Here is a 20,658-nt window from a genome sequence, read left to right as displayed (position 1 = left end):
TGTGTGTGTATACTCTAACCCTACTCATAAATTTTCATATATATTCAGTTACATAATTATATCCTATACATTACTAAAATTGTAAACATCCATCTCAAAACAAAAACTATATACAAATCCATATCCACTTAAATATTTTTATGTATATTTTTACAAAATATTCATATTTGTATTCATAAATATGGATAAAAATGTTCAAACCCAGTATTATTGTTGTGGTCTATTTGATTCTTGAAGTTGAGAAGGGTTTGTTTGATGTATATAGATGCTCCATTGTTCCAGGCATAAATATTTATGACTGTTATGTCTTGTTGATGTACAATTCCCTTAAGCAGTATGAAATGCCTTCTTTGTCCCTTCTGATTAACTTTGGCTTCAAGTCCACTTTATCTGATATGAGGATAGAAACCCTGCTCATTTATGTGGTCCATGTGAGTGATATGTTTTTTCCCACCCTTTCACCTTCAGTCTGTGGATGTCTTTGCTATGAGGCGAGTCTCTTGGAGACAGCATATTGTTGGGTCTTGTTTTTTAATCCAGTCTGGCAGTCTATGTCTTTTGATTGAGGAGTTTAGGCCATTAATATTCAAGGTTATTATTGAGATATGATTTGTGTTCCCAGTAATTTTGGTTTCTAGTGTTTAATTTGAATTAGTTTCTCCTTTGACAGACTATTCCTTTAGTGTAGTTCTTCCCTTTATTTTTGGTTTTCACTTTTTTTTTCATTTCATCTTCATGAAATATTTTGTTGAGAATATTCTATAGTGCAGGCTTTCTCGTTGCAAATTCTTTTAATTTTTGTTTATCATGGAAGGTTTTTATTTCATCTTCACATCTGAAGCTTAATTTTGCTGGACATAAGATTCTTGGTTGGCATCTATTTTCTATCAGAGCTTGGTATATTATTTCAGGACCTCCTAGCATTGAGGGCCTGGGTTGAGAAACCAGTTGAGATCTGTATTGGTTTCCCCATATATAATCTGATGTTTTTCTCTTGCAGCCTTTAAAATTCTATCCTTATTCTGTATGCCAGGCATTTTCATTATAATGTGCCTTGAGGTGGGTCTATTTTTTTTAATATTTATTTCTTTTAGTTGCACACAATGCCTTCATTTTTATTTATTTTTATATGGTGCTGAGAATCAAACCCAGGGCCTTGCACGCACCAGGCGAGCACTCTACCGCTGAGCCACAACCCCAGGACCCCCCCCCCCCGCCCAGTGGGTCTACTGTAATTTTGCATATTTGGAGTCCTGTAAGCCTCTTGTATTTGATTTTCCATTTCATTCTTTACATTTGGGAAACGTTCTGATATTATTTCATTGAAAAGATTGTGCATTCCTTTGGTTTGTATCTCTGCATCTTCATCTATCCTGATAATTCTTGAATTTGGTCTTTTCATATTAGCCCATAGTTCTTGGAAGTTCTGTTCATGGTTTCTTAACATCTTCTCTCCTGGGTCAACTCTATTTTCAAGATTATATATTTTGTCTTCATTGCCTGAGGTTCTGTCTTCCAAGTAGACTAGTCTGTTGATGATGCTTTCTATGAAATTTATAATTTGTTTTATTGTTTCATTTCAAGAATTTCCGTTTTTTAATAGAATCTCTCTTTATTGAAGTGATTTTTTGCTATCTGTATTTGCTCTCTTACATCACCCTTTATTTTGCAGATCAGTTTATGTACATTCTAAACTCCTTCTCTGACATTTCTTCACTGTGGTGTCAATTTATTGTCTCTGGAGTTTCTTGGTTTGCTTGGCATGATTTTTTCCCTTGCTTTGTCATGTTGTTTGTGTGTCTACCCATCTAACAGTATGAATCTGAGGTGATAGAGTTTCTACCCTGTGGATGTATAGTGTCCCTGAGGGTTTCCAGCACCTTACTTGTGGAGAAGTTACCCGTCTCCTTTCTTGGTTTCACACCACAGAGCAGCCAGGAATTCAACCTCCTCTCTTCTGCCACCTTGGATCTTGGGATACAGCATATATATATTTTGTGTGTGTGTTTGTGTGGTATTGTGGATTGAATCCAGGGTGCTCTACCACAGAGCTATACCCCATTTTTGATACAGGGTATGGCTAAGTTGCTGAGGCTGGCCTTGAAGTTTGATCTTCCTATCTCAGCCTCCTGAGTTCCTGGGGATAAGATGTAAGCCACTGAGCCCAGAGAAACTGAGCTTCTTAAATGGATAGCTGGTAAGCAGCAACTTGGCTGGTCCATGCCCTGGTCATTCATTTCAAAGGCTGGAATCCAACACTGATGCATGAAGCAGTGATCATGCAGGACAGAAGACAGAGTAGCTCTGTCGTGGGAGCTGTTGACCTCAGAAGCAACATGGGCTTGCCTGTCAGAGTGAGTGGACAGTTACCAGGTGGGAGGAGAGAAGCCTATCTCTGCCTGGCTCCCTGGGTTCCATCATCAGAGAGACCCCATCAGTGTTGGGAAGAGCCAGTGGCCAGGTGGGTGAACCTGGAGTCACTTGCCTCAGCTCTAGCTGTTGCTAGGAGTGGTCGGTTTGGAAGTTCATTTCCTTACACCATGACTTTTTGTCGGTCTCTGAAGCAGCCCCTGTGGGTGTAGGCCAATCATACACACAGGCACACATGACTCCGCTGAGGGCCTTATCACCAGTCATGGGTCCCACGGCCTTTCAGGCAGCAGAACCCTCCAGCTGGCACCAGCCCAGCCCAGGGCTCTGGCCTTCCTAGGCTCCCCCTCAGACAGTGGCCTGGCCAGCAAGCCCCAGGCTCAGGCCTGCTTCCGCCCCCAGGGGCCTTCCTTTCCTCTTGGTCTACTCCTGAAAGCCGACAGACCTGTTGGTTGGGTGTGTTGGCATGGAGACTGGGTGGTGTGGATGCCTGCGGACGCTGAGGACCAGGGGAGCTTAATTCTTTTGGGGGCCAAGATGCAGATCCCTCATGGGCTGCCAACCTGCCACCGGGCCTTGGCCCAACTCTGCATCGCAGCTGGAAAAACAGCCCTGAGCACACCTGTCCCAGGTGTGTGTTTGTGTGTGGCTTTCACAGGCCAAGAACAGCAAGCTCTGCGTGCATTAGTAGACCATTGTCCAAGTCAGGGGAAGCCTCTGGGGGCAGCAGGAGTTTTCCAGACTGGAATCTGGCTGTTCCCTCAATGTCACCTGGGGAGGCTTGGCAGGGGCTCAGGGCCTGGCACAGAAGCTGGGTGAATAGATGGGCAGGGGGTGTGGAGGGCACAGCTGCCCAGCAGCCCTCCTTCTGAGGGTTCCTGCAGAGGGGAAAGAGGGGCCACTCAAGGGAGCCTGCCTCTTTCTTTTCTGCCCTTGATCTTCTCCAGAAACCCCCCTTGTCTGATCGGGTTGCAAGAGTTACACATGAAAACACCAAGAAGTGTTTTATCAAGAGGCGTGTACGGGGCCACCAGAGCAGCAGAGTTACAGAGGGGGCGTTGGTGCAGCCTCCCGAAGACTGTTCTAGCAAAGGGAGGTGTGCTGAGCGCAGAGCCATCTTGTGGGGGTGCAAGCTTCCCATCCCAGGAGGGGAGCAGAGGCTGAGCACCGAGTCATTTTACATCTTCTTTTATGTATGTCTGAAAGTGTTAAATAGCATTAAAAAAAATCCTAAATTTTACTGCAGCAAAATAGTTTTGAAAAGTAAACTGAAATTGTAAAGTGTTGATTCCCTTTTGACAAAACCAATTAAGTTGGAACATATAATATCCTATCATGTATATAAATCTAAAAGATCTTCGCCAGCACATCAGGTGTACTTTGGAAAACTCAACTATCAGCATCTTAAATAAACAGGAAGTGTCAAGGCAGTTCTTCCAGAAGCAGTGTCTCCGTGGAACCAGGCAAACGCTTGTTTCCTTTTGATCATCTTTAGGGTGTTGGCTTCTTGCCTCATGATTACAAAATAGCTGCTTCAGCCTGAGGCATTGCTCTGACATTCAAGGTAGGGAGGGAGAAACTCTAGCCAGCTGTATCTGCCCCCGTACAAGAACAAGGCAAAAGCTCTCAGATTCTACTCGAGACTTATTGGTCACACTGTTTTATGTGGCCTCCTGAGCTCCCTGGAGATTTCTCCACTCTTTAGTCCAGGTGGACAGAGAAAGGGGTTGGGGACAAGCAGGTGTGGGTGAGATGACCTCACACAGCTGCATCTGATACTTACTCTTGTTCCTTCAGTGCAAGGCTTAGTGCTGCCTTAGAAACTCAGCTACAAGTTCTCCAAACTCATAATAATTTAATGAATTACATTGTTATTAAACTGCACTTATTCTCCATTGTTCCTGCGTCTCACTGGTGTCCTTTGCAGGGCAATCAGGGTGCCAGGCCAGGAGCCATTTCTGCAGCTCTGACAGCTGAGGACCCTCCCGCAGCACCAGGGGGCTCTGGCCACACTCCCTGCCTCTGATCTCTCGGGGCACCTGCCCCAGAGAACTTGTCTTCCTGCTGCAGCGCCCAGCTGGACGTGTGTGTGTGTGTGTGCGCGCGCGCGTGCGTGCGTGTGCTTTTCCTCCCCTGCTGCCCCTGCACAGGTCTCTGGGTTTGCAGCCTGGTTCCAGAAACAGGTGCTTGACTGGCTACCACAGGCGACTCCAGGCTCGGGGGATCCCCACGAAGGTGCGAGGGGAGGAGGGAAAGGAAAGCTGAGCAAATACGACAGCGCTTTGCTGATGGAGCTCCGTGACTCTTCCAACCCAGGGTCCATCATGAGTCCATGGAGCAAGAGCCACCCCTCAGAAGGACCTGCTGCAGCTTGAGGGGCAGCACCCAGGGCAAGGTGCTGTCCTCCACAGTCAGCTGGCTCACACCCACCTGGGGTCTGACCTCTCTGGTTTCCTTGAGACCCTTGGCCAAAAGGGGAATGCGCACTGGGCAGCGCCCTCAGTTGGCCTTTATAGGCGGATGTGCTCATTAACCCTCTGCTGGGAGTCGACCCTCCCCGCCCTGTGGACCAGCGGAGGTACCTAGGGCCTCAGCTGCCACCAGCGGGACTTGCCACTGGAGAACCGCTCCTCCCTCCTCCTTTACATTCCAAGGTTCTGTGTCGTCAGAAAAAGGCAAGAGAAGGGGAAGCCATTCCAGGAAAAAGAGCCGGACGTGGCTGAAGACAGATCAGTCTGGCGGCACTGAAACTGGCTTTTTAACGCAGTAGCTCCGACCCTTTATCCAGTCACCACTACTTTGAAGGATCTGATGACAGGAATAAATCCTTTCCCCAGAGAAGACGTGTGCCGTGCACATGGCCAGTTTGCCTACCTTCTACGCCCTTACCGGGTCCCCTTCTAGTCCCCCAGGGCTCTATGGGCTCCATGTTAGAGGTGAGTTAGAAGAAGCTGCTGTCAAAAGTCTAAAGGTGGTTGAAAAGTGGGTCTTAAACGACATGTGCCCCACTTTTAGGAAGCCAGAGCTCACTCTTTGCAGAAGAGTATCAGGTGTTGATGGCTCCTCAAAGGCCCGTTTTAGTTCTCCAGGGGTCCATCTTCCACTGCAGGGACACGCCCACCGTTTGTGCTAATTCACCATGGGTATAGATGTGTGCGGAGGGAAGAATAATCCCTTCTGAATTACATACAATCCACGGAGCCAGCTGAAGGCATTTGAACGCGCCGTCCAACTAATCCAGTCTCGCTGTTCTGCTTCTTCTGCTCTGCCCGTCTGTCCGGGAGGATCCAGTTTCCCGTATGGAACACGGTCGCTGCTTCCTCAAGCCAATACATCTTCAGACATCCGTTTAGGGTCAGGATGCAAGGACACTCTGGTTCAATAAAAAACAGGGATCCCCTGGTCAGGATTGGCAGGGGATTAGCTCCTGCTGGGGATGAACTCGAACTCGCATCACAGAGCCGCGTGTTCCTGGCTCATGCCCGTCCCCTTCTCTCTCGGTGGCTTCAGCTGTGGGCCCTTTTATGCCGACACTTGCTCCCTGTGGAGCTGGAGAGCCAGCACCTGCTATCCCAGGCTCCCAACGACTTTCCTTGGCCAGACCAAGTCTTGTGGTGATGCAGGGGAAAGCAAGAGCCACGGGTGGGCCCTAGGGACGTCTGCTGGACAGACTGACGCATGCTGGGAAATAACACCTTGGAATCTGAAAATAAATGAGTGTTTCCACTTTCAGCCACGATGGAGTAGCAGAGGCCAGCTTACCCGCTAGCCCACCTCAAAGAAAAACCCACCCCAATACGTGCAAAGTGCTTTCAGACACTAGACAGCAAGCAGTGCAGGACTTTCATCACTGGGAGGAGAAACAAACTAGGCGGTCCCTGCGGTGGGCTTCCAGAGCTCGGGGGTCTCACTGGTTGACACATCACAGTGGGGAGTCCCATGTGGCTAGAATTTGAAGGGCAGAATACGGGAGAAAGACACAGAGGGGACTGTCTGGTCATTCATGCTGCTATAACAAAACACCATAACCAGGTGGCTTCTAAAGAAACTTCGACCTCTCTCAGAGCTGGAGCCAAGGTCCAGGGACCAGTGGATTCTGGGTGCGGTGAGGCCTGTTCTTCACGGATGGCTACCTCCTGCTGGTCCTTGCATGGCAGAAGGAGCAAACAGGCTTCCGTGGCCTATTTTTTAAAGGAAGTCCGTCCATTTGTGAAGGCTCTGGGGTGTGTGAATGTGTGCCCGAGAGCCAGGCCGTCAGCAAGCATGGCAGTATCCCGAGACTGCAGAGGCCCCTGGAGAGACCAGCTGAGTGCTGTGAAGGTATCCACGTGAGGAGGGGGGGGGGGCGGCACAGCGACACAGCCACCAAACCACACGCCCGAGCTCACATGGGGCTGAAGTAGGACAGGCAGTCCCAGCCAGAGCAGGAGGACATGCTAATTTAGGGCATCTGACAGGATTCTCAGAAAGGTGTCACCCAACAGGGAACTGAGTAAGTTTTAACATCAGTGTTCTGATGCCACTTTATGCATTTTAAAGCAAACCCAAGCTCTGCACCATGGAACAGCGATTCCCCGTTTCTCCCTCCCCAGCCTGGGTGTCCACCTTCCCTGTCCTGTGACTCTGACCACTGTGCATACCTTAGGTAGGTGGCATGGGACAGTAGCTGTCCTTTCATAACTGGCTTACCTCACCTGGAATGTCATCAAAAATTCCAGCACAAAGTGTCCCATTTCCTTTTAAGGGATTTTAGTCTACTTTCATAATACACTCTCCCATTTTAGACTCCTTGCCTTTTGGTGGGTTCTATGATCCCTCTGAAGAAGACGAGGACTAGTTGTATTGAGGAAGGGGTCACACACAGCCGGTGAGTGGCCTTGGCTGGAAGGTCTCCTTCCACAGCTAAGGTGCACCGTGGCCCGTGCTGGGCAGATCTGCATGGCACCTTTCCTGCCATGAGCTTGGTATGCGCTCATTCTGCCTCAGCATGTGCCTCACAAGGACCTGCCAGCCCCACGCTCTCCCTGTTCCCGCAGGGAAGGAATGGAATACTCTGCCCACAGACGATAGGAGCCTGGCCGGAGGGTCGGGGCCTACAGGTGCAGTTTATGTTGTTCCCTCTCCTGCGTGGGGAAGGCCTTCTCCTACTCAGGACCTGTAGGTGGACCATGCTAACCTTGACGCCGGCCCATCACTCAGTGGGTTGACCTTCTGGGACGCCACTTTGGGAAGGCCACTATCACCTGCCCCACATGCAGACCAGACTTTCACCAGGCCTTTCCAAATGCTCATCTATTTGTCCACAGTCAAGATTTATGAAAGTCGTTACTGTATGATGGTAGTTCTAAGAAACCTAAAGATAAGTCATTAGAAATCAAACCAAATAAGAATCCCCTAAGAGAAGAAAATACACACCATGACATTAAAACTCTGCCCTGTGAAGGAGACCCTTCCAAGTGTCAGCTTTCGAGGGCTTGAATTTCCTGTCACTCTGGGAACACCCCACGCCATTGCCATCTTCCTGGGTAAGTCTCCATTTTCTTGGCCCCTTTCTCATACCAATGAGCTCAGGACACCTGGAGGACACTGTGTCCCACAGCTCCCCATGCCACGACGAGATGCTGCCAGGGACGATCACAGACCCAAGGCTAAATTTCTGATTCGTGCCACAGGAAATTATGCCTGGAGAGAACCTTCATTACCCGGACCATTTTTGGCAGCTGGAATAAGAACAACAACCAAGAACAACCCCTGCCCCCCAAACAAACAAACCACTCACTAAAACACCAAGGAGTATTTTGAAAAAATTTGCTTTGAGAATTTACTGTACAGTTTTTAAACAATTTATTTATATGTTGGCTTCTACATGCTTACATTTGTGTAAAATATTTATACATATTCTTTACAGTTTGTACATATATTAAATGGCTGTATCATAAACACTGTTCTGTGGGATTTTAGAGGGGAAAAGTCAGGCGGGGAGAATTACTTATAAACAGTGACAGACCCGTGATGCTGGAGAGCGGGAGGTTCTCAGGTGACTACTGTCCTCATCTACTGCTTTGGTTTCTCCTGTTTTTGCTGCTGACTTTCCGTTTCTGTAATCACTGGGTCAGAGCAGGGACGGTGACAGATGAGGTGGTAAGGCAACAGTGGAGCTGGCGGCCTGCGGGTGCTAATCAGCGGTCAGCAGGTCGAGACCTTTTTGCCTGGTGCCCTTAATGGAAGTATCAGTAACCAGGAAGGCTGGGCAGTCAAGACAGGTGTCGCTCGGGCTTCTCATCAGCACCTTCCTGCACACTGGGCATGCTGCTGTCCATCTCAGTCCCCAAACTCTCCCATTTGGTGGGGAGGGGCCAGGCACTAAACTCTGGTTTCCATCTTTTCAGAGAACCTCGACTGGCCTCCTGTCCACATGGCAATCACGTGGCACCTCAGGCCATCCCAGCACTTCTTCCCTCTGATGGCGAGTGGAGGGACAGGAGTGGGAGGGGCGGCAGCTCTGGAGGATGCTCTTCCCCCAGTGCTCCTGAGCACAGGAGTCAGAACGGCCACCAGCCCGGGGCTAAAGCCTTTTTAAAAGGTCTTTCAGCCTTTCTGCTGTATTCTTTCTAGCATAAACACGCCTTGCCCAGGATCAGGAAGCAGGGCACAGAGGGAGCACTGTCTTCCACGGAAGAGCAGCAGGCAGGTGCACTTGCTGTGTGCCCACTGTGCCCACCAAGGGGACACGAGATGGCCCCTGCAGCACATGCAGGGCGAGGTGCCTAGAGCCCTGGGCTCTCTCCCTCCTGAGACAGAAGCACTGGCGCAGTGAATGGTGTGCGGATCTTCCTGAACAGACAGGAACCCCAGAGGACCAAGGAGTTATAAAAATATATAAACATGTGTCTTTTTATTCTGGAATATTTCATATTTTTAAGAAAGCAATTAGTAATTAATTATCTGACATTGGGTAAGAACCGGAAGATCATGGGTAATGTATAAATTACGATTATATGTAAAATATCAGTGGGGAGCCCCTAATTCTCCATTCAAAAATCCTAATAAATTTAAGTTCTTTTCAAAAATAGAGACGATTTCCATTGGTTTAAATAATGAATGTAGAAATAAACAAAAGAAGACCAACCCTAAATAATAGTGCATTCAGGCTGGTTAATAGAGAAAACAGCTTTTTCCAACTCTTATTTCTTTTTGGTTTTCTTTCTTTTTTTCTGATGATGGAGAAAAAAAATAAACTTTGAACTGCATTGCCCCAAGTCAGAAGGAAGCACTTCGGAGTCTTCTTCATGTTCCACTCTGTTCTACATAACCGGAAAGCGGCTGAGGGCCTGCCTCAGCTTTTCTGCAATCTGGTGAAAAGACAAAGCAATTCTGAGAAATTACCCCATGATGACGTCACAGCACACTACCGTTACAACTCTCACAAGTAAACACCACAAACTTGCCGGCTCCTTCAACTGATCTCAGCTCTGCCTCTTCTGACCCTTCTCAGCCCTGCTCCTCCAGGGCCGGCTGCTGCTGACAGTGTGGCTGTGTTCTAACAGGAGCCAGAGGCAAAGACCCGCAGCCCCAGTTAGGAGAAGGTGTGACGCCATCACAGGCCCAGCTTGCTGTGCCGAGGAGGTGCTGGCGAGCTCTCTCTAGGCACACTACCCACCCCAGTTATTCCCACACATGCCACAGACAAGCAGGAAGCAAGTGACACACAGCTCCGTGTCAGCAGCCTGCCACGGGAGACTGGCGTTTTGGACAGTATGAGCCCAAAGGTGACACATGAATGGATGTGAGCTGAGGGCTGCCCTGCCACAGTCCCTGAACATACAGAATGCAGAGAGACGAGGCAGGGCCCAGCGGTCAATATAAGACTACAGAACTTGTCTTCTGATGTCTAAGCTCCATTTACATGAAAAGATCTGTTTTTTCCATGTTCTGCTAACCAAAACATTACAGAAGCATGAGAGTTTACGTTTTCATTGTAATTTTCTAAATGAAAATATTTAAGGTTTTGCTCTCTTTTTGTTTCCTGTAGAGAATCCTTTGGTCCACTCTGAACACCTGGGTCACACACAAAGGCTGCCTTTGGTCTCATTTCCCAGCTGAGAGGATGAAGTCTCTGGCAACAGGGTGACCTCATCTCATTCAGCACTGTCCCTGTGCACAAAGGCACAGAAAGGCTGGGAGGAGGTTCGGGAAGCTGTGCAGTCAGGACTTCTTGGGCCTTCAAAACTAGCATCTAGTGCTTCTTCTTCAGAAGAAACCCTTTTTAACTCAATGTTACCCAAAGAGGAAAGGGCAGATGGAATTAAAAGAGGTTAAAAAAAAAAAAAACCTGTTCAAAACTTAACCCCTTTTGGTTTATTACTTAGGATTAAAGAATACAAACAGATTGACTTTATAAGGCCAAAGCTAGTTACCTGCAAGCCCTCCTCTCAGGGTATGGGTGCAAAAGGCACTGAAAGGGGTCCCACTTACTGTTTCATAGAACTGTACTTGTTGCTCCAGGTACAGGCGGATGACGCTGTTGTAATCATAGATCCGGTTACTGTGGAAGTGATTCATCTCAGCTACAACCCAAACCAAGACAGCTGTTAGTTTCCACCTCCCCAAGATTTCAAATGACTACACCTGGTTTCTCCACTCAGTCATGACTCATCATCAACTGGACCTGATCTGGCTGGCTTCTGAGCAGCTCCTGGCACATCATCCTGCACAGAGGCTAGAAAAACCGGCTGCACAGTCAGAGGCAAACACCACCTTCCAGTACATGGATGTTTTTCATTGATTTGCATGTTAAATACCACGAACGCCCTTCCGCATCCATCCAGACACTTTCATCCACCATCCACCATCCACCAAAACACAGGAGCCTCCATTTGCTGCTCCTGTCTGTTCACACATGGCTCTAAAAGTGAACCAATATCTTCTACTTACTACCAGCCAAACTATGCCTAGGATGATTCCTCCGGATCCCTTTTGCCCTCCACGGTCCTGGGGCACAAAGGTTATACACCGCTAAATGCCAGGCTTCGGAATTTAATAGAGCAGTATGATATTAAGGGTTATAAAAAGAACCTTCAGTGTCTCTAAGAAGTAACACAACATGTAGGTTTAATCAAGCTGCTGAAAGGGGCATTAGTGAGAAATTAAATATCACAGCTTTTCTTTAACACTGGGATCCGGCAAGCAAGGGGCTCTTGTTTATTTAATTGCTATTTATATTTGGAGTTCTCTCCAGCAAGGGGAATGTCTACTTTGTTGGGATGGCCCTCCACCAACTACTCATAACCTTTCTCCTTACCTTGCAAAGCATAAGACATGGTGCCGACTCGCTTCACCATGGTCTGCTTGTCCTGTGGAGTGATTTTACTAGTTGCAACTAGCTTATCACTTTCTTTCACTTTTTCTATTGCTCCCTGTGAAATAGAAAATGCAATGATATTGGTAAGATAAATTGAAAGGGATTAGTCATTAGTTTAAAAAAATGCAACAATGTTGGGGCTAGGGTGGTGGCTCAGTGGTAGAGTGCTCGCCTAGCATGCATGAGGCACTGGGTTCAATCCTCAGTACCACATAAAAACAAAATAATGTATCCACCTAAAACTACAGATACATAAATAAATATTTTAAAAAATGCAACAATGTTAACATATTCTACAAGTGACTTGCCACAAGTGGGAACATGTGTCCACCAGTAAGCACAGAGGCAAGCATCTAAATTTAATTTCCCTGAAAGAGAAAAGACTGTTATTCCTGAAAAAATGTAACTAAGCTAAAATTTATCATTTTTATGCTACAACAAAAGAGAAAACCACACAGCACACCATCTCTGTATTATTTATAAGCCACAGGCATTTCAAGAGTAGTGCACAACAGGAAAACAGGCATTCCCAGCAGCTTTGGGAAGCCCGAGGGAGCTGCCGTGTAGTACCTGCACACGGGGCTTTGTCTGTCTCTTCTTCCATGAAACAAGGTTTATAAGCTGGCACTTGCATCTGCTGACTGCAAGGCTTAGCTTTATTCTGATTTTTATAAGGGGGAATGAATAAATTTAAACTAATATTTAGATGGTAGAAGTTGTAAAGGCTGCCACACATCTCTCACTCCAGTGTCACTGCCCTGCTTGTTGTTTAGGGCTATCTGGGAAGGAAAATGCCATACTGCTGCCCAAATCAGCCTATAGGCCTAGAACTCCAAGCCTGCCAGGGCAAATTCCTATGAGAAGCAAACTGTTCTCAGTTTTACACTAAATTGTCTGAAGTTGTACAAAAGCCTATTAACCCATGCTTCCCTTCACAAGATTTAAATGGGAAAGCATAAAGCAGAATGCTACATGACACAGCTGGTAAAATTCTCATGACTGAGGTAATGTGGATTTTGAAAAAGGAAGAGGAAAAACTAACCAGAATTAAAATGTGAGGTCACCCAATCCAATTTTTATTTAGAAATCTTTTTTTTTTCTTTCAAATATACCTTTAATTCTAGTTGGGAATCGTTAACAAGTTTAGAAATCTTTATGATGGGAATTAGCATTTCTTATTAATAAGGACAACCCTGTCAGATGGCATTGCCAGGCTGTGTGTGTGTCTGCCCGAAGCCCTCTCCTTTGTGCCTGTGGCCAGGTTACCTTGTGAGCACCAATGATATCCGGGAAGCAGCCAAGGAAGCCTTTATACTCGTGATTACATTCCATGAGGAAGTGGAGATCTTTCTTTGGCTGTAACAAGAGATTGGCTGGTTGTTACTGGCAGAGGAATTAAAAAAAAATCAAGGAAAAGAAACTAGTATATGAGGACCATGCCAACCAGATCCTCCACGCATAGCCAAGTCACTGCACGTGAGGCATTCAGACTACTTTTCCTAAAAGAAAATAATCCCCCAAACTACTGCACTCTGACTCACATGTAGTAAAGGATAAAACAGCATACAATTTTTAGATTGCTTTGTAAAATTAGATATTTTGTGGTGATCCAAAATAAAACACTATGAGGGAAAAATTCTCAGCTAATAGTTTGTTTTTCTAGGTGTGGTGGTGCACCCTGTAATCTCAGGGGCTTGCTAGGACAGCAAATCCAAGGCCAACCTCAGCAACTTAGCAGGCCCCTAAGCAACTTAGTGAGACCCTGTTTCAAAATAAAAAAAAATTAAAAAGACTGTAGATGTGACTCAGTGGTAAAGTACCCTGGGTCCAATCCCCAGTACCGAGGGAAAAATGCAAAACAAAAAAACTGTATGTTTTATATGCAGACAAATAAATTGTTATAGTTTAATATCTTTATTTTTAGCAGAAAATATACAAATATTATTTAAAAACCTGGTAATCTTCTTAAGTGGCAATTTTTAAGTGATTCTATATTTTTTGAATATATATATATGAGTGTACAGATATACTCCCCCACTCCCCCCGTACTGAGTATTCTGCCCAGGGCCTGTGCATGCCAGCCAAGTGCTCCGCCACTGAGCTACACCCCTAGCTCACCCAGCAGCTCACCCACCAACTTTAAAGATAAGGATCCTTTAAAAGACAGGGACGATACTACTGTACACCTAAGAAAGAAAATTGCTCTGACATGTGTGACCCACCAGGGGGTGATCCTGGGCAGCTCAGAGCAAGCTGGCTTTTGAACCAGGAAGCAAAGAAGGCTCTCGTGGAAGACAGGTGCCCTGTTTGTCATCTAAGGCTCTTCTCCCTGCCCCGCTTTTTTCCCTTGCTAAGTTACTCAGGCTGCCCTTGAACTTACCATCCTCCCACCTCAGGCCCCAAGTGGCTGGGATTGCAGGAGCCGCACCACCAGGGCTGGCCTAAGGGTAATTTTTAATAGCTATGTTACTCACAATTCTAACGCTGATATTTTTATGAGTATTAGCAAAAGAGCTACTGACTGACTGCTTCAGTGTGTATGCGCGTGTGTGTATATGTGGCATAAGTATATTTCAAGAGCCATCTGAATTTTTTTTTAAATTCAGAGATGTGAAACAATTTATATGATTATTCCCCTTAAAAACTGTTATCTGTTAAAAAAAAAAGGAAATTGTTATTTATTAGAATTTTCAGTGGTTCAAAGGTGTGTTCTGGGGATGGGGACTGTGGCAAGTGCTTTTTAAGATATATTAGCTATAAGGAACTGGGGCCGTGGCTGAGGGGCAGAGCGCTTGCCTAGCATGTGTGAGGCACTGGGTTTGATCCTCAGCACCACATATAGATAAATAAAAAATAAAGGTACATCAACAACTAAAAAATATGTAAAAAGAAATATATTAGCTATGAAATCCTCAGAACCACAGAAGGCAGGCACTACCAAGGCCCTTTAACACATGAGGAGACCAAGACACGGCAAGTCTAGGTAAGAGTCCTGGCAGCGCTGAGCCAGGGCTCTCTCCCATATGCCACCATCCTTTGAAGGCCAAGCACGGCTCAGAGCTATCAATACTGGAAGGCATTCATTTAGACTGTTTTTTTTTTTTTTGTGCTCAGGACAGAATCCAGAGCCTCACACATGCTAAACAGATGATCTACCACTGATCTCAACTTCTTTTAGACTTTTGGATGACATATTTTGTCTATCCACTTTGGCTTAACCTAAGAAACACTGTGTCAGTGGGCTGGAGATGTCGCTCAGTGGAAGCACTTGGCTAGCACATGCAAAGCCCCGGATTTCTGGCCCCAGCACTGCAGAACAAACAGAAGCCCCATCCCCCTACAGTTAACAAAGACACTTAGAAGCAGAAAAGAAAAGGCTATTTGGATTTGCCGTACAATAAGTCTTAAATCTGTGCATTAGAAAGCAAAAAACTCTTCCTGGGATCATGTGATCATGCAGTACCTGTTCTGCCACAAGACTGGCGATCTCCTCGTAAGTCTTTCCTGCTTCTGTTATTGCGTCATTGAGATCTGCTTCACCTGAAAAGGATTATAGTGACTGGAAGTTATACATATTTACTTTTGATTTTCTTCAAAATTTTATTGGTAAATTTTAATGTAGGAAATACCAAATACTCGCAAAACAAGCAAGATCAATCTTGTGATTCCTTAGCACTAGCGCCCAGCTTCCCAAATGGAAGCTTAAGGCCAACATTTCCTATGTACACTCTCCACTCCTGTCACACAATCCACCTGGAAACTGTACCTAAAAGATAAGGACCCTTTGAAAAATAGGACAATACCACTGCACTCCACCGCACATGAAGAAAAGACCATCACTCTGACAGGCGTGACCCTCCAGTGGGTGCTCCAGGCAGCTCAGGGCAAGCTGGCTTTTGAACCAGGATGCAAAGAAGATGCGGAAGACAGGCCTGTGTCTGTCATGGAAGCCTCTTCTTCCCGCCTCCCCCCTTTTATTCCTTGCAAAGTTCTTTTCACGGGGTGCTGAGGATCACGGGTCCCACACCTGGGTGCTACTGACTGCATCTCTGCAGTGAAACTTAACACGTTCCTGTTCCTGCCTTCACTTTACACTGGCCATAAGGTCTGGAGGCTTGACCAGATTTAGATTCACGTTTTCCAGTTATTTCTAGTTTTCACAATGTTGGAGGCCACAAATGTTGTTGTCTGTCTTTTACTTTAGTATGGATTTACAAAATGGTGCTCTTCTATTTAATTATTCATTCTTTTTTTTAAATATTTATTTTTTAGGTGTAGATGGACACAACACAATGCCTTTATTTTTATGTGGTGCTGAGGATCGAACCCGGGTCCCGTGGGTGCTAGGCAAGCGCTCTACCGCTGAGCCACAATCCCATCCCCTAATTATTCATTCTTTATTAGCTGAACTACTTCTGTTAACTTTCCTTTATCAATTTCTTGGTGATCAAAGAAAGGCCTTTTAAGTGAATAGCAGGGAAAACTGTGTTCTTCAAAAGATGGAAAATATATCATGAGCTCATAGTAATATTTCCAATTCAAGATTAGAACTCAAAAGAGTTTTTTTTAACTTTGTTTTAAACTTTGATTTTTATTTAAAAAATCTTAGTTGCTAATAACAATAACATAATCAGATATCTGGCTTGCCCTACACTATGTAAATATAGCTTTAGAAGTTTTATAATATTAATACCAATATCTTATTGCTTATTAGTGGACTAGCAAAAGTAACTAATTCTTTTGCAGTCTTTAAGACCTTAGGCATCTTCTGTAGGTCGCGCAGTCACTGCCTTCACCTCAATGAACCAGGTCACGTGTTTTTTTTCTTTCTTTCTTTTTTTTTAGTTATAGGTGGACACAGTATCTTTATTTTTTTAATGTGGTGCTGAGGATCGAACCCAGTGCCTCATGCATGCTAGGTGAGCGCTGTACCTCTGAGCTATAACCCCTGCCCACATGTTTTGTTTTTGACTCTAAGGGATTTCTTTTTCATTTTGATTTAAATTGGTTTTCTAATAATTGTATTAAACAGTCACATGTTTTTTTCAAAGTCAAATCTACAAAAGGAGTTATCATCAGAGCCTTGCTTCTGTATCTGTCCTTCTCCTCCTCCACCACAGATAATCATTTACAATTTTTTATTCATTACATTTCCATATGATAATAAGAATACGGACTATTTCACGGGTCAGTCGACCACACGCACTGCTGAGAGAGCAGGGTGAACGTGTCTGCTCTAGCCAGAGGCCTCCTTAGGAATGGGCTGCAGAGACGGTAATCATAAGAGCACAAGGCGCAGTGCTGCTCCAGGACACCACGCCCGGCACTACTGACCTTCACTGTCCTTTGAGATGGAAGAAGTTTGTCAGGAGGAACTTGAACAGTTCTTTAAAAATAGTAACTAGTAAATTAAATGACATTCAATATAAAACATATTGAATACTTTTTAATACTTGAAAAATGCCATTTGCAGGATGACTATGTAATAATGTGTTATTAGATAATGTGACAAGGACAGTACAGAAAATATGGAGGAATCATTGTGCAGCTCATTCTAGGGCATTCAAGAGATGAGCACCTGGACAGTGGCAGTGCCTGACGCCCCCTCCTACTGCCCACCTTCACTACCTGGAGGTGGCCTCAGCCCTCCTCCCACCTGCACCTTCTAGTCCTCCTTTCTCCTTTTGGTTAATTACATTTTCTTTCTTCTATGTTGGTTCAGGTTAAAATTATAGAGATGGTAAGGCTCCAGAGAATCTGATCTGTCTCAAGAAAAATACAGTGGGTTCCAGCATATTTTTAAGAGAATGAGTTATTTGCAGTATAACGTCATCAAGGAACTTCTTTAGAATCACTTTCTAGTTTACCATCTTCTCTTCCCCCTCTTTTAAAACTTTTGCTCAGTTATCTGCACCCCTATTACTACTGTCATACCAATGAACAATGAGTGATATTCTCATCTCCTCCAGAATCAGGGAGGAGGGAACAGCCAACTGCTATTTGAAAACCCTATGATTGTTCTGAATGGTTTCTAAGTTTTCTATGTGACTTCAAATGACTAGAGATCCAAAATCTGGGTACATGTATTGTATAACCTGGCCCAAAGCAAACTCTGAATTCACACCTAGGAGAACTGTTAGGCTTCCACTACCAGTTAGGGCATGGATGACAGCAAGGGACTGCCAATTTCACCATGGTAACAAGATACCAAAGGAAAAAAGTCCTGCTTTTCCTTAGTCACTGATGCATGGCAGGAATGATGAAATCCAAACGAGCCACATTCTGAAAGAGGTGAGCTTGTCCATTCTAGGCCTCAGAAGTTCTGACACAGGATGACATGGGGACCAACAAGTGACTTCTAGCATCACAGACGGCTCCCACCTGGTCCCACACTGCAGCACCTCAAAGGTAACAGGGTGCCTGTACATCTGCCCAGGAACCACCCCACTCCCGGTTCTGGTCTTGGTGCCTCCACTGGCCACTGATCAACTAGGCCAAGGCACTTTTCTCATAGGCTTCTCATTGAGGCTAACTGGACCTGAGGTTCCTTCCAGTCTAAGTGCCGATTATAAGATGGAGAACTCAGGCCAACAAGAACTACTCATATGTGGGAGCCCTCAATCTTATATTCTGATGACAGTCCCATTTCTTGTTTCTGCAAACATTTAGAAAATGACATCCAAAGCCCTGTCCTGTCTAGTATCGGATTAGCTTCCTGAGGAGGTACCAATTCTAACACTGAGTTACCCACGTGGCGAGAGGAGACACTCAAATTCAATAGGTGCCCTAGCTGACCAATGCTTTTTCCGTTTTATAAAGGAAACTCACAAGTGCTGCCAAGGTATGAGGGCAAGGACTCCACCTGCCACAGGCAGCACATATCTGTGCAGGAGAAGCTGAAAATGATTATGAAGAGATACAAGGCAACAGATTTATTACTTAAATATGGTTCCTTGAAAGGCCCTGATGAAACCTGGCTTTTTCAACAGGAAGCCTTGACGAGGTTTGGCACAGAGATGCAGTAAGGGTAGACTGCTGTCTGCCGCAGTTACCTATCACCTTAAGTGAAGGAACTATACCTGACAGCAAAGGCAGGGAGCCAAGCTGGCAAGAAAACACCAGTGTAACAGCCCCTCACTCTTCTCCAGAGCCAGAAGGTGAGGCTGCACAGGCCTGTGCATGTGGCCTGGCCAAGTGGACATCAGGGACAGCAGTGCTCACTGCCACACTGCTGTCTGCCTGCCAGATCCTGAGGGGTGACAGGTCTGGATAAGACCCTGAAAGAGGGTTTTCTCTCAACTGTGGAAGCCGAAAGAGCTGATCTCAAAGTGGAAGACAGCAGAACTGGGGTCGCTAGAGGTCAGGGATGATGGGGATAGGAGGCTGGGTAACAGGAAGTGAAACCCCAAGAGGAACAAGTTCTAGAGTTCGACAGCACAGCAGGCAACCCCAGTACACAACAGCCTATTACATATTTTATGCAGAACTCAAGAGAGCAGCACATAAGAAATGATAAAGGTGGAAAGACTAGCTGCCAGCTTCACATGGCACACTGCATACACTGCGTACACGCAACGAGTCACCACACTGTATTCCATAGGTGGGTACAATTATTATGTATCGATTAAAAAAAATACAAAATAAATAAATAAAGATGTACCTTGATAACCGCTGGAACTAAACACTGTTGCTAAGCTCTGCAAGGCTTTTCCTATCTTCTGATATTCCTTGGGTAATGCTGAAGGAGAATGAAAGAATCAATTGTTAACTAGTCCTCCAAGTAAATGGAAATGGGGTTCAACTTTTTTCTAATAGTAATTATTTTATAACAAAAGATATTTGATGTGATTCAAAACAGTCTATATTCTTTAATAAAGCACTGATACATGTTAGGCAAGCACTCTACCATGAGCTAAAGCCCCAGCCCTTTTTAAATTTTAAAAAGGCCCCACTGAGTTGGCCAGGCTGGACAACTTGGGACCCTCCTGCCTCAGTCTCCTGAGTTGCTGGGATTACAGGCATGTACCATGGTGCTCGACTTGTTATTTATGTTTAATTCATGTTCAATTAAGAGTGGATGCCATTATTACCAACCACCCCACTTTCTCATCCACTGAATGAAACACAGTGAAACCAAGCTCACCTGAATGACTTCTGGTTTGCAAAGCACCTTCACATGCATCACTGAACTGAGTTGTCACAAGAACCCCCACCAGGGGTAGAGATGTCCCCATGTGAAGGAAAATAAGGTACAGACAACCTAACTGATGAGCCCAAGGCTACACGCAGACCAATAACCGACCACACAACAACCGAGAGGAGGAAGTGTGGCAGGACAAGGCAGCCAGCATCATGGGACTGGGGACGGGGAGCCGCCTCCTCACCAACTGGCCCTAAGCCTCCTCCTTAAGCTGGGAGACACTAGGATTTGAGGATCTTTCCAGAGCATCTCCAAAAAAGTCTCCATGTCATAGGCTGCTCTGTCCCCTTGCATGCGCCTATGGCCTTTGAGGGAACCTGTTTGAGCGGTAGGTTATTAGGACACTCGGACCCAAACTATGTTAGCTCAGTCAGCCTTAAGAACCTGCTCACCTTGGTGCTTCTGCCTCTCCCTGGGCTCAAAGACACTGCCAGGTGCTTGACCCCACGGGGTTTCGTGTCAAAGCCAGTATCTCCAGTTTCACACATCTGTTCCTATGGCCTAACAGGGCTTGGAGCTGACCAGCCAGCAAATGTAAAGAATTTAATTCTCTAAAAGAAACCACAATTTGTCTGATATTCTTAAAAATTTAAGATCTGCATTCACTTAAAAAAAAAGTTTTCAAAGGGCACATAGATTTAAGTGGTTTGTTTTGATGACCTTCTAATAGCTAAACAAATCTATTACTTTAAAAACTGATTTCCTAAAATGCATCTAGGCCACCTAC

General features: G+C 45.5%; 1 protein-coding gene across 2 annotated transcripts in view; it reads right to left on the bottom strand.

The window, feature by feature from the left end:
* Positions 1-8,197: 8,197 nt before the first annotated feature.
* Snx9 (sorting nexin 9) overlaps positions 8,198-20,658 on the bottom strand; it is a 103,515-nt gene continuing 91,054 nt past the window's right edge. For both annotated transcript variants that reach the window (XM_046456582.1, XM_046456581.1), the window contains exons 13-18: positions 19,392-19,469; positions 15,195-15,271; positions 12,998-13,087; positions 11,672-11,786; positions 10,846-10,937; positions 8,198-9,722 (exon numbers count right to left, since the gene is read on the bottom strand). In XM_046456582.1, coding sequence (XP_046312538.1) covers positions 9,675-9,722; positions 10,846-10,937; positions 11,672-11,786; positions 12,998-13,087; positions 15,195-15,271; positions 19,392-19,469 — 500 coding nt within the window. In that variant the 3' untranslated portion in view covers positions 8,198-9,674. The remainder of the gene's footprint in view (positions 9,723-10,845; positions 10,938-11,671; positions 11,787-12,997; positions 13,088-15,194; positions 15,272-19,391; positions 19,470-20,658) is intronic.

This window comes from Marmota monax, unplaced genomic scaffold, assembly GCF_021218885.2.
Source record: "Marmota monax isolate L192 unplaced genomic scaffold, Marmota_monax_Labrador192_F-V1.1 WCK01_AAM20220418_F8-fsc00164, whole genome shotgun sequence".
Lineage (NCBI taxonomy): Eukaryota > Metazoa > Chordata > Mammalia > Rodentia > Sciuridae > Marmota > Marmota monax.
The sequence above is the reverse complement of the archived record's forward strand: the minus strand, read 5'-3'. Positions and strand labels throughout refer to the sequence as shown.